The sequence below is a fragment of the Terrapene carolina genome, unplaced genomic scaffold (assembly GCF_002925995.2).
Source record: "Terrapene carolina triunguis isolate 2854851 unplaced genomic scaffold, T_m_triunguis-2.0 Scaffold165, whole genome shotgun sequence".
NCBI lineage: Eukaryota > Metazoa > Chordata > Testudines > Emydidae > Terrapene > Terrapene triunguis.
In genome coordinates, this window is record NW_020664516.1 from 421,779 (window position 1) to 432,739 (window position 10,961).

At 58.9% G+C, this 10,961-nt stretch overlaps 1 protein-coding gene across 2 annotated transcripts; it reads left to right on the plus strand.

Annotated features, from left to right (window-relative positions):
• Positions 1-61: 61 nt before the first annotated feature.
• Positions 62-9,648, plus strand: LOC112104253 (F-box/LRR-repeat protein 2-like). 2 transcript variants are annotated; one of them, XM_026653801.2, is made up of 7 exons: positions 62-231; positions 4,662-4,763; positions 5,712-6,695; positions 6,893-7,108; positions 7,402-7,614; positions 8,195-8,412; positions 8,523-9,648. In XM_026653801.2, exons 1-7 carry the CDS (start codon positions 205-207, stop codon positions 8,689-8,691), a joined length of 1,929 nt encoding a protein of 642 aa, XP_026509586.1. In that variant the 5' UTR covers positions 62-204; the 3' UTR covers positions 8,692-9,648. The 2 variants fall into 2 exon arrangements, with proteins under 2 accessions (XP_026509586.1, XP_026509587.1); XM_026653802.2 differs by having other exon boundaries at positions 7,468-7,614.
• The last annotated feature ends 1,313 nt before the right edge of the window (positions 9,649-10,961 follow it).

The window sequence follows — 10,961 nt, forward strand, 5'->3', positions numbered from 1 at the left end:
GGGGGCAGTAGGACAGACAGACAGATAGATAGACAGGATGGGGGCATTGGGGAGGGCCACGTGATGATCGCTCTCTGTCTGGACTCCAGAGACTGAGGCAATCGCCTGGACGAACCAAGGGGAGTAGCTGGGCCTGAGCAGGAGCAATCCGTGCTGGGGGTCCCAAGAAGGGGCAGATGCAGCTGCTGCCCCCTGGACACCGGCATGGAGACGCGAAGGCTCCCAGTGGAGGTAACACCTTCTGATAGCTCAGGCTGGACGGCAGCGGGCTGGATGGGGGACCCCTGTGGCACTTCCAAGACCCGTCAGTGTCTGGAGGGTCACAAGAGTTCATATGACTAGAACTGGGATTCAGATGAGGACAACACTCCTGTGTTTCCTTGGGCTCTAGGTTGGTAGCAGGGCCCAGCCTGCGTCATCTAAATGGGCTACTAGAATGTTATTGCTGGTGTCTGTGTGACCAGTGTCGGCCCTGCTCTCCAGGGACAGGGACTCACTCCACCGGAGATGCTGCTCCCTCATGGCTTCAGAGAGGGCAGTGGTTCTTTAGGGCTCATCACACCTTTACCACACGTTATAGGACGAATGTGTATGCCTCTGTGGCCACAGCCTGCAATAAAAACACTCCAAGTGCAGTGCTTGAAGGGTTGCTGATGTTCACAGCCAACTGCTATAATCCCCAGTAAGTTGTTCACTTGGAGAAGACAATGTTATAACCTGGCACAGGGCCCTTCTCTATGATCACTAGGTCTCTTGCAAGCAGGGTCCCACATGCTTCCCAGCCGGCTGGCTCTGCTTCTAGCTCAAGCAGCTTACCCTCCTGGGCTCAGACCTCCTGGCTGAGGCCCTTGTTGGGATGTGGGATGCTGCCCCCCTCATCCCTGAGACCTCCTGAGCCCCCCAGGATTCCCATTACCAAAACTCCAAATCAGCCAGTACCTCTCTCCTTGGCTTTTTTTCTTGTAAAGAGCCTCGTTTATATTAAGAAACATTAAATTCCCCGAGCCCCACCTTAGCTGTGGGTACTCTGGCTTCTAGTTTAACCCCTTCGGGGACAATGTGACGGGAAAGCAGGGAACACAGGCTGAGCCAAGGAATCTTTAGCCACGGTACCTCTGCTGGTAAAGCACTCGAGAGGTGCAGATCTTTGAACTAAGAAGAAGTCCTGAGACACCCTCCTCTGTGGTCCAAACTTATCGTTGGTCTGACCCAGCATGGCCATTCTTATGTTTGTTGGTTGTGGACATGAGGGGGGACTGTAGGAGTTCTACCAACGAAGGGAGCTGTGAAACGGAGCTGGCACTCTGCTCCTGACAGCACCTCTCTCCCCACTGGGGTGCTCAGCTTTGTGCCAGCACTTTCACCTGCCCTGGCATCGGGTGATTGATCCTGGTGCTTAGCCCTGAGAACGCCAGGTCTGTCTGTCTGGTTCCTTAGCCACCCAACAGTCAATGGAAGCACTTTTGTGTGTAACACTAGGTATATTTCAATCAACCAAGGGAGAGCAAATGTTCCTTGTCACAGTAAAGAGCCAATCCTGCAACGTGCTGCATGCCTTCTATTGTGTGTTGAGCATCCTCAGTTTCCTTTTGATTTCACTGGGATAACTTTGACTTCAGTGGGAGCTGAGAGTGCTGCAGGACGTGGCTCTATGTTAGAAACCTTTGCGTCAAGAGGTTGGTGTAAGTTTGAAAAGCACATAAAGTATTCAGCCATCTTCTGTACAGTGCTGCTGTGGAAACACCCTTTAGAGGGGTCATTAAGGACGCTGATAAGAGTAGCTAACGTACAGCTCTGCTATGATCCAGAGTCCAAAGTACCTAACAGTAACAAGCAATAGACTGGCAGAACAGCTTCACTAGAATTCTCCAGACTGCTTATCTGCCTTTATTACCTGTCCTCCCTCAGCTTCCCTCAATGCCTTTGATCCCCTGTGGGACTTGGTGATGATACTGTCACTCTTAGACCAGGCCCTGGGCTGCAGGCCCCTGTGGACTGACCATGCTCACCCTGCCGGTGTGATGGGGTTCGGCGCTTGTGGGTCTTCCCTTGGGGAGCTAGTGACCAGGCAGCCTTCTCTCAGACCAAAGCAGTGTTCGTGTGACCTCAGGATCCAAGCAGAGCATAAGAGAAAAAGGGATTTTACAACAATAAAAGTCTACACGTCTAGAGTCCTTACCTGTGGGGGGACAGACTGTTCCCCATAACATTTCCCCCCAGCACGGCCCCTGTCCTTAGAGCCAGCCAAAGGCCTTGCTTGGCCGTTTCCTGGGTTTGGCAGTTTGGTGAGCTCTGCCAGCGGTCAGGCTGGAACAGCCCCGTGAAGGGCTCTTGCCCACCCCCTCTTCCTAGGGCGTTTCTGACAATGCTGCTATTGAACTAGCTCAGCAGATGCCTGGGTAAACCCCACAGCGGCCTGGCCTGCTGCAGTGCTCAGGAAGCTTCACAGGTGTGGCAAAGTGGGACTGGTCTGTAATATTTGTATGAAGGATATGCATGGCAGTAACTTACTGAGCGCGGGATTGCCACCCCGTGGTGCAAAAGGGTTAACTCTACACCTAGGGCAGAGCAGGAGCGTGAGGTGTGTGTGTCACAGAATTGTCTGGGGTGGGATGAATGGGGCGTTAAAGGACTGGCTGAAGTTGACCCATATCAGTGGAGGATCTAGAATGACAATGGGAGGCCCGAGGACCTGGAATCTCTGGCAGGTGGAACATGTGACCTGACCTCAGCATGGGTTGGCAGGAGGGGGATCAGAGCTGGCTTTTGGAGAGACTCAGCAGCTCTCACCTGGGACTGACAAAGGCCTTGGCTACACTCGGGGATTCACAGCGTTGCCGCGGCAGCGCTGTGAAGCGCGAGTGTAGTCGTGCCGCCAGCGCTGCAAGAGCTCCACCTCTCCGAGGGGAATAGCTTGCAGCGCTGCGAGCGAGCGTACAGTGCTGCAAGCGCTGATTACACTGGCGCTTTACAGCACTGCACTCTCTGCGCTCGGGGGGGGGGGGCGTTTTCACACCCCTGAGCGCAGCAAGTTGCAGCGCTGTACAGCCCCAGTGTAGCCAAGGCCAAAGAGGTGACAGAGGGAGAGGGCCAGAAATGGATTCCAGGCAGCATGGCTGGGTGAACACTGGCTTGGCCAGGATGGACCATGTCTTAACCTTTGCTTGTCTGTACTAACCTAAGGACTTCCCGATGCTGTCTTCTGGGTGACTAACAAACCCGCCTCTGCCTGGTGTCACTGCAAACAGTGGCTGAGGTGCGCTGGTCCCAGAAGAGTGTAACGGTCTCTGACCCGGAGTCTGTCTCAGTTGGACTCGCTGGGCGGAGCTCATGGTGTGACACAGGAGTGCTGGAACCCAAAGCTTCAGTCTTGGAAGCGTTGAGGCTGCCGGGCCTACCCTGAAGGAACGGTGAGACCCCTTGCGAGTCTGGCACAGTGAAGGGGTCCTTCCAAGGAGCTGTTTAAAAGCTGGAGTGGATCCGTGAAAACAGGCAGCTCCAAATCCATCCCAGGCCACGTAGGTTTGTTCGTCATGTAAGCAGGCCACGCTGTTTTTACTTAGGCTTTTCTGACCATTCTTGGGCCTCTCTGTCCTTTAGTGTGGAGTCATGAGGTTCTGATCAAGGAATGAAAACAACACGGATGTTTCAGACTCAGTAACTACAACTTCTCTGCTGGAGCCAAACAAAATCCTAATCCCAGCTGGCCTTGCTCCCACTACAAATGTGCGGAGTAGTCCTCCAGTCCTGTCAGTTAGTGCCCACCCTTGAGACAGCACCTGGCCAAAGTGGACATGAAATATTACAGGGTGCAAAGGAGGTTGGGAACTGTGCCTGCAAGCATACTAGGATAAAGCATTCCTCACTTCCTGTCCTAAATGCTTGGGCAGCGTCTCTGTGCATGCCCAGCTGCTGTGTCCCACCACAGAAGTGGTCACACTTCAGGGTGGGGTGAGGTAATCCTCATTTCTCCTCAGGGCCATGTGCATGGCAAACTTGATCTGAATTCTTCAGCTCTCCCATGCAGCAGCCTGGGAATTGGGCCAAAGCTTCAGAGAAATTAAAACAGGGAGGTGGTCTATTGATTCATTAAACAGGACCATGAATCATGGAACCAGTGCAGCGTCTCTGGGTTGTTGAATTTGATCATTTGATTTTGCACTGTCTCTAAGGTGACAGCATACTCAGAGTTTTGTGTTGACCATATAGCATGACATTGTGGAAGTTGTCTGGGGGAAGCTGGCACCAGAGTCGGGAACAGTTGGGGCTTTTGCCTCCTGGGAAGGAGGGAGAGGCACTTTGGGATTGTGGGATACAAACGTGAGCTGGAAGTTTCAGCTGAAATTGTCTGGAGTGAGACAGTTCACCATGCTGACGTTAGATTAGCATTTCAGAGCTCACACCATCCGCACAAAGAAGGTAGTTCGCACCTCTGAGCTATTGCTTCAGGCTGGCTGCAGACCCAGGCAGACATCACGGCATCAATTATGCTGTGTTCTTATTTTAAAGAAGACTGTACAGCAGCATCTCAGAAACGGGAGCAAGTCAGGCACTGCTGTTCTTCTCCAATCACGGCTTCCCCAGCAAATGCCCTAATTCTTCTGTGCTGCGCAAGTCCTGCTCTGAGGCCCTTCCCCATGCGTCTCCCATTCTCTTCCCAGGTCATCACCTACATCCTCAGCTTCTTGCCCATTGCCGACAGGAAGGAGGCCTCTCTGGTGAATCACACCTGGTACTTTGCGGCCCAGGACTCCCTGCGGCAGGTAAAGCCCACCCCTCCCAGCAGCCCTCATCCACGCGACGACGTGGCATGCCCACTGGCCCAGTCCTGCTGAGTCCCCTGTGTTAATCGGCCCTCACCTTTGGATCCCACATGTGCCCAGGCAGGCGGCTCTGGGCCGTGTCCAGTCCCTGCTTCAAGCGGCAGGATTTCTAGGACACCATCCTCGGGGAAGACCTGTCATGTGGCCCCCTTCCTGGGACGAAGGACTCCCACAGCCAACTGCCCAGGCCCCAAAGCTAGTGCTGAGAGTTCCCAAGCCTCTGCAGCCACTCTGCACATTCCCCCAGAGCCTCACCTACCTGTAGACTCTCTGGGTGGCAGTTCAACCCCTGGGCACCAGGTGGCTGTTAAAACAAGGGCAGTGGCTTTGCAAGGAACTTCTTAACACCCCCTCTTTACTCTTAGACAGCACAGGAGAGTTACAGAGCCAGGCCAAGCACATACCTGAATGCAGTCCCCCCGCCCCCAGCTCACTCTGCGGCTCTCGCCCCCTCCCGCCCCCCACCCCCTCAGCTCACTGCAGCACTCAGTCCCCCCCCAGGCTCACTCTGCAGTTCCCCTCTCCCCCCCGCCCCCCACCAGCTCTCAGGCAGTGCACAGGCTTGCACTCCTATGGTCACTCCCTGGGATCTGCATTCACCACCTCATTCTGCACATGCTCAGTCTGCTCCCAACGAAGGGGCGGAGGGGAAGACAGCTGTTCCCTGGCTGTGTCTCTGGAGCCTAGGGCACCTCCATTGTTGCCCCCAGACCCAGGTTTTGGAGCCTCAAGGCCTGTGCTAGCCTGTGTCTCCAATGCTTCCCCCAAGCATCTCTCCCTGGAGTCCTGCCTCCCCTCCCGGGGGCACTGCTAGAGGCCTGGATGGGGGAGCGCCTTTACTCTGCATTCCCCCGTTTGTGGCAACAGCCTCTCCCCTGTCGGTTCTAGGAGAACATCCTGTACAACATCCCAGCCACCTCCGCCTCCCTGGCTGCCATTGAGAGCCTGGCCAGACGGCGCGTGCGCTGCGTCAGCCTGACCAGCCTCGACAGCTCCACTGTCTCCCGGGACGTGATCCAGGCTGTCTCCTGTCACCTGGGGCCACATCTGCAGAGCTTGTGTCTGCGTGGGAGCAGCCTGACCGAGACGGCCTTCGTGCACCTCCTCCTTGCCTGCCCCCGCCTCTCCTCGCTGGATCTGAGTGGCTGCAACAGCCTCTTCATGTCCGGGACGCTGCTCTCCAAGCCAGAGACCATCAGCCAAGCCCGACGAGCGCTGACCAACCTCCAGGAGCTGAACCTGGCCGGCCTGCGCTACCTGTCGGATCTCAGTTTCAACCGGCTGACAGGCTGTGCGCCACACCTGGCCAGACTCTCACTGGCTCGCTGCCACCTCACCTTTGAGTTTGACCCCTACCGCGGGTCCAGCAACTACAACTCCTCTGCCCTGCTGTCCTTCCGCAACCTCCTGCGCTTCCTGAAGGAGCGGGCCAGCAGCCTCAGGGCCTTGGACTTGAGCGGCACCAGCATCACCTCGCCGGCGATGAGGTCCCTGGTGCAAGTGGAGGGGCTGCGCCTGCGGGAACTCGTGCTGCAGAACTGCAGCGACCTCTCCAACGAGGCCATCGGCCTCCTCTGTACGCACCAGCCCCACCTGACCGTGCTGGACCTCACTGGGTGCTCTGAGCTGTCCGACCGGGCCGCCCTCGCTGTGTCCGCGGGGCTGCGAGCCCTGCAGAGCCTGGGCCTGGGGAAGCTCCAGCGCCTGACGGATGGGGGTTTCCTGGGCATTGCTGAGCTCCGGAGCCTGCAGAGGCTGGACCTGTCTGAGTGCAGCCTCGTGAGCGGCAGTGAGCTGGTGAAAGTGTGCTCCACCCCTGAGCTGCGGCCTAGCCTGGCCTCCCTCAGCTTCGCCTTCTGCTCTCTGCTCAGAGTAAGTTCCCCAATTCCTGCTATTGGCAGAGGGGGCAGGGCCCTGCCTTTCAGTCCCATACCCCTTCACCTGCAGCCGGGCCGCCAGGCTCTGCCCCGCCGGGGCTCTCTCCTGCACAGAGCCTTGGCCAACAGGGCATGTTTGGCATTGCTCAGTGTAGCTCTTTGGCTTCTCACTCATTCCCTTCTCCTCCCCAGGACAGCTCTGTCCTCTCGCTGGCCAGGTCCCTCAGCCCCAGTCTGCGGGTATTAGACCTCTCCTCCTGCGTCTCCATCACCAATGTGAGCATCCAAGCGATTTCCTCCCACCTCCCCCGGCTGACTGTCCTGCGACTGGCCTGGTGCAAGGAGCTGACGGACTGGGGCCTCCTGGGCGTAGAGGAGCCCAGAGAGGAGCGTAACCATCGCAGAGAGGTGAGAGCCCGCTCCGGAGCCTGGCTGATGCCCGTGGAGCGAAAGCCGAGGCAGCAGGGGCTCTCTGAGTGCTGCCAAGGGCCAGCCTGTGCCCAGGCAGGAGGATGCATGGAGGTGGTGGCAGCGCAGTCCCAGCTCGGCACCTTGGTTTTCTGCAGGGGGCCAGCATGGAACGGGAACGTCTGTGGGGCTGTTCCTTCTCTCTGGGACCCCAGGCCCAGTCCCTGCCACAGCTCAGAGGATGGGAGGCTGAGAGCCCCCCGGGCTCAGCAACATGTCCCTTTTCTTGGCAGAAGGACGCAGGGCCACAGTTCAGCAGGAATTTCGGTAACATGGGATTCTTCCTGCCGCCCCTGCAGAACCTGGAGCAGGATCCCAAGGTCCTCAGCGACTCCGCCTGGAACGAGTCCCAGAAGCAGCACCGGGCCTCCCTGCAGGCGCTAGAACAGCTGCAAGAGCTCGACCTCATGGCCTGCAGCAAGCTGACTGACAGCAGCATTGCCAAGGTATGGAGAGCCCGGCCGTGGATCAGCCCAGCCCAGCGGCTGTCCAGTGAAATCCTCCTGGGCTGCGTGTTCCTGTGCACGTACCAGGGGAAACGGTGCCGGGTGCTGACGGCTCCCTCAGCACTGGACTGTGTCACCACTGCCCACCAGGTGCCCACGTGACGCAGGGCGCTGAGGCGGAGGAATCAGGCTCCGATCTGCTTCTCCAGCTGGGGAGCTGCCGTGCGGCTGGGTGGGCAGCGTGCAGACGCCAGGCTGGCTGGGTTAGAAGCTGCCCTGCCAGCAGAAAGCAACCCCCTCCTGCCCAGTGCCAGCAGCGGTACTGACCCAGGGCGAGATCGGGGGTAAGACCTCATTCCTCAGAACTCCCGGTGCCACGGCTCTGGGGGGAGCCGGGCTGAGGACGCCTTTTCTCTCCTTCCTAATACTTTATGCTCTGAAGTTTTCTGTGCAAGCCTTGCCCAGGCCGGGAGCCGGTGGTGAAGATGTGCCCACCTGAGTGCCAGCACAACGGCTGTAATACTCTGGAAAGGTTCAGGCCAGCTCTGCCCGATGGGCTCTCATCCGTCTGTCCATCTAGGTTATCCGCTTCCCCGCCCTGAGGCGGCTGGCCCTCAGCTTGCTACCGGAGATCACCGACGCCAGCCTGGTAGCGGTGGCCAGGGGTTGCCAGAGCCTGGAGCAGCTGTCCATGAGTCACTGCGGAAAGCTGACTGACAAAGGCTTCCTGGAGGCCGCTAGCTCTCTACGGAGACTCCAGCACTTAGTCCTCTCTGGCTGCAGCCAGCTCACACGCCAGTAAGTATCGCAAGGCCTTCCTCTGATGCTGGCCTTCAACGGGGGAGTCGCCCTGCCTGTCGCAGGCTGGGAGGAAGGGGGAAGAGAGCCCTGACTTGTCTCCTTTGCAGGACACTGATGGCCATCAGCAGGGAGTGCAGACAGCTGAAGAGCCTGGATGTCTCCATGTGCCATGGGATCAGCATGGCCGATATTGAGCTTTTCCAGGCCCAGCTGCCCCTGCAGACGTGTGTCCAGTCGCGCTTTGTGGGCGGAGCAGATCTTTCCTTCACCCTGTGAGCGGGGCCAAGCGGCAGGCTCAGATCCCTCCGGTCTGGGGCAGCTCGGAGAATGGCTGATGCTACAGCTCAGGCCCTTCCCCGCGTCCCGCTCCCAGCTGGGACACGCGCTCCACGGCGTCTTGGCCTGGGCTGGGGGGCGAGTGGTGACACCCCTTGGCCAGAGAGTTCTAGTGTCTAACACTACGTGCAGCTGGGCCGCTGCCAAGGTCCGGCCGGGTGTGCGAAGACCCAGGCCAGGCCCTGAGCTCCCGCCCCGGCACACCCCCAGGGTGCCTTTGGGAGATGCTGGTATGCAGAGCTGTTTGGAGCCTGGCACCACCAGTGAGTTCCAGGGGTCCCCGGCTGCTCACGCAGGGCTGAGACAGTGGGAAAAGCCGAAAGCCAGGGCGCCTGCCCTGGGCTGCGTTCACCCAGGGGCAGAGGGTGATAAAGCCCCTTGAAGGGGTTGGGTGCTTCCTTCCTCAGCAGTATTGGGCAGCGAGAGCTGCTGTTCCATGCAGTCGGCAGCGCTCGAGGCCGAGGCCAGCGACTCCTCCAAGCCCCCTGCCCCATCTCCCCAGCACAGACTGCAGCTCGGGACTAAGCCTAGTGCTGCAAAGCAGGGTGGGGGGGGAGACTTCACTGCCTAAGCCCACCCCCTGCTCTCTGGGAGGCAGAGTGGCATGAGAGATGGCTCACTGCCCGCTCTCCCCCTCCAGTGGTGGTGGTGGTGGGGGGTGTCTTACTGCCCACTCTCCCCCTCCAGAGGTGTGTGGGGGAAATGGCTCACTGCCCGCTCTCCCCCTCCAGCGGTGGGGGATGGGGATGGCTCAGCACCCACTCTCCTGTGCCAGGACAAAGCTCTGTGCTGCCAGCCCATGCCTGCCCCCACCGCACCAGCTGCTTCCAGAGCACACTGGTCTCCGTTTCACGCGTTCCTTACCACCCACCACGACCCTCCTGGGAACCCGCCCCGCTTCAGACTCCTCCAAAGCGACGCGTGATGCCTTTACCCGGCGATGCGGCCAGTGCTCTAATAAAAGCCTCTGATTTAAACAGCCCCACTGATCTGTGCTATTGTGCAAAGCAGGAGGGCCTGGGGCCCCAGCTCACCCTCTGCCAGGGAGGGATAGCTCAGTGGTTTGAGCTTTGGCCTCCTAAACTCATAGTTGTGAGTTCAATCCTTGAGGGGGCCATTTGGGGATTGGTCCTGCTTTGAGCAGGGGGTGGGACTAGATGACCTCCTGAGGGCCCTTCCAACCCTGAGATTCTATGAAACAGCACTGTCCAAGGGGGCTGCCGTCACTGCCTTGCAGCTTCTGCAGCTAACCAGGGTCCAGCCCAGGGAGGCCGGAGGAATCTAGCTGGAAACCCCAAACTCCCCCCTTAAGAAAACAGGCCGTGGGTTTCTCCGTACAAGTGTTTATTGTCCAAATGCTGGGGGGTGGAAGGGCTCTGTTCTCAGCCCTCTCCAGCCCCAGGGCAGGGGACAGTGCAGATCCAGTGTGAGACAATCAGGCAGGTTAGTCCCTTAGTATTATTCGAGTCCCCTATAGAGGTGGGGGGAAGGGCCTGGTGCCACGGGGTACCTCTCTCAGTAGAAGCACCAGGCTGGAGTGGTACAGAGCAGGGTGAAGGGCCAGGGAAACAGGCTGGCCGGTTAGTAAGTGCAGCATTCTGGCGAAGGGGGGCAGTGGATCCCGGGGCAGGGTAGACAGTAGGAGGGGCGAGGCAGTCAGTGCTGGGCTGTGACCAGGGATGGCTCGGCTTGAGCCACAGGCCCGGGGGGGCGTTGGCAGCCTGGCCGGGATTCCCGGGGTGCAGACTTCAGCCCCGAGTGACAGCGGTGGGGCGTTGGCAGCCTGGCCGGGATTCCCGGGGTGCAGACTTCAGCCCCGAGTGACAGTGGAGCCTGCAGCAGGCGCCCGCCCATGCCCAGCCTCAGCTCCCCCCAGCCAGGCGCCAGCAGGCCCAGCTCAGGGAGGCTCGCAGAGGGGACTGGCAGTGACTCCCTTTCTCCTTGTGCTCAGGGAGTGGCTCAGCCATTTGGCCCCAGCAGCTTTAACACCATAGCTGCTGGAAGGCAGATTTTCCCCAGAACGCCGTCTTGTCCATAAAGAATAACGGGGGCTGCTGGCACCACGTCAAAGCTCAGGGCGACAGCTGGGCCCTGCCCTGCCCTGCAGTGTGACAGTTTAGCTTCCTCCTGCAGTGCTGAGCCCACCCTTGCCAGGCGTTCGGCTGATGAGCCAGCAGCAGAGAGATCCTCAGCAGGTACCAGGCCAGGGA

Excerpts from the sequence above, each read along its gene's own strand:
- LOC112104253 (XM_026653801.2), top strand. The coding sequence starts at position 205 with ATGGAGACGCGAAGGCTCCCAGTGGAG. Across the intron at positions 4,764-5,711 it reads CCCAGGACTCCCTGCGGCAG|GAGAACATCCTGTACAACAT; the intron begins GTAAAGCCCACC and ends TGTCGGTTCTAG. Across the intron at positions 6,696-6,892 it reads CCTTCTGCTCTCTGCTCAGA|GACAGCTCTGTCCTCTCGCT; the intron begins GTAAGTTCCCCA and ends TCTCCTCCCCAG.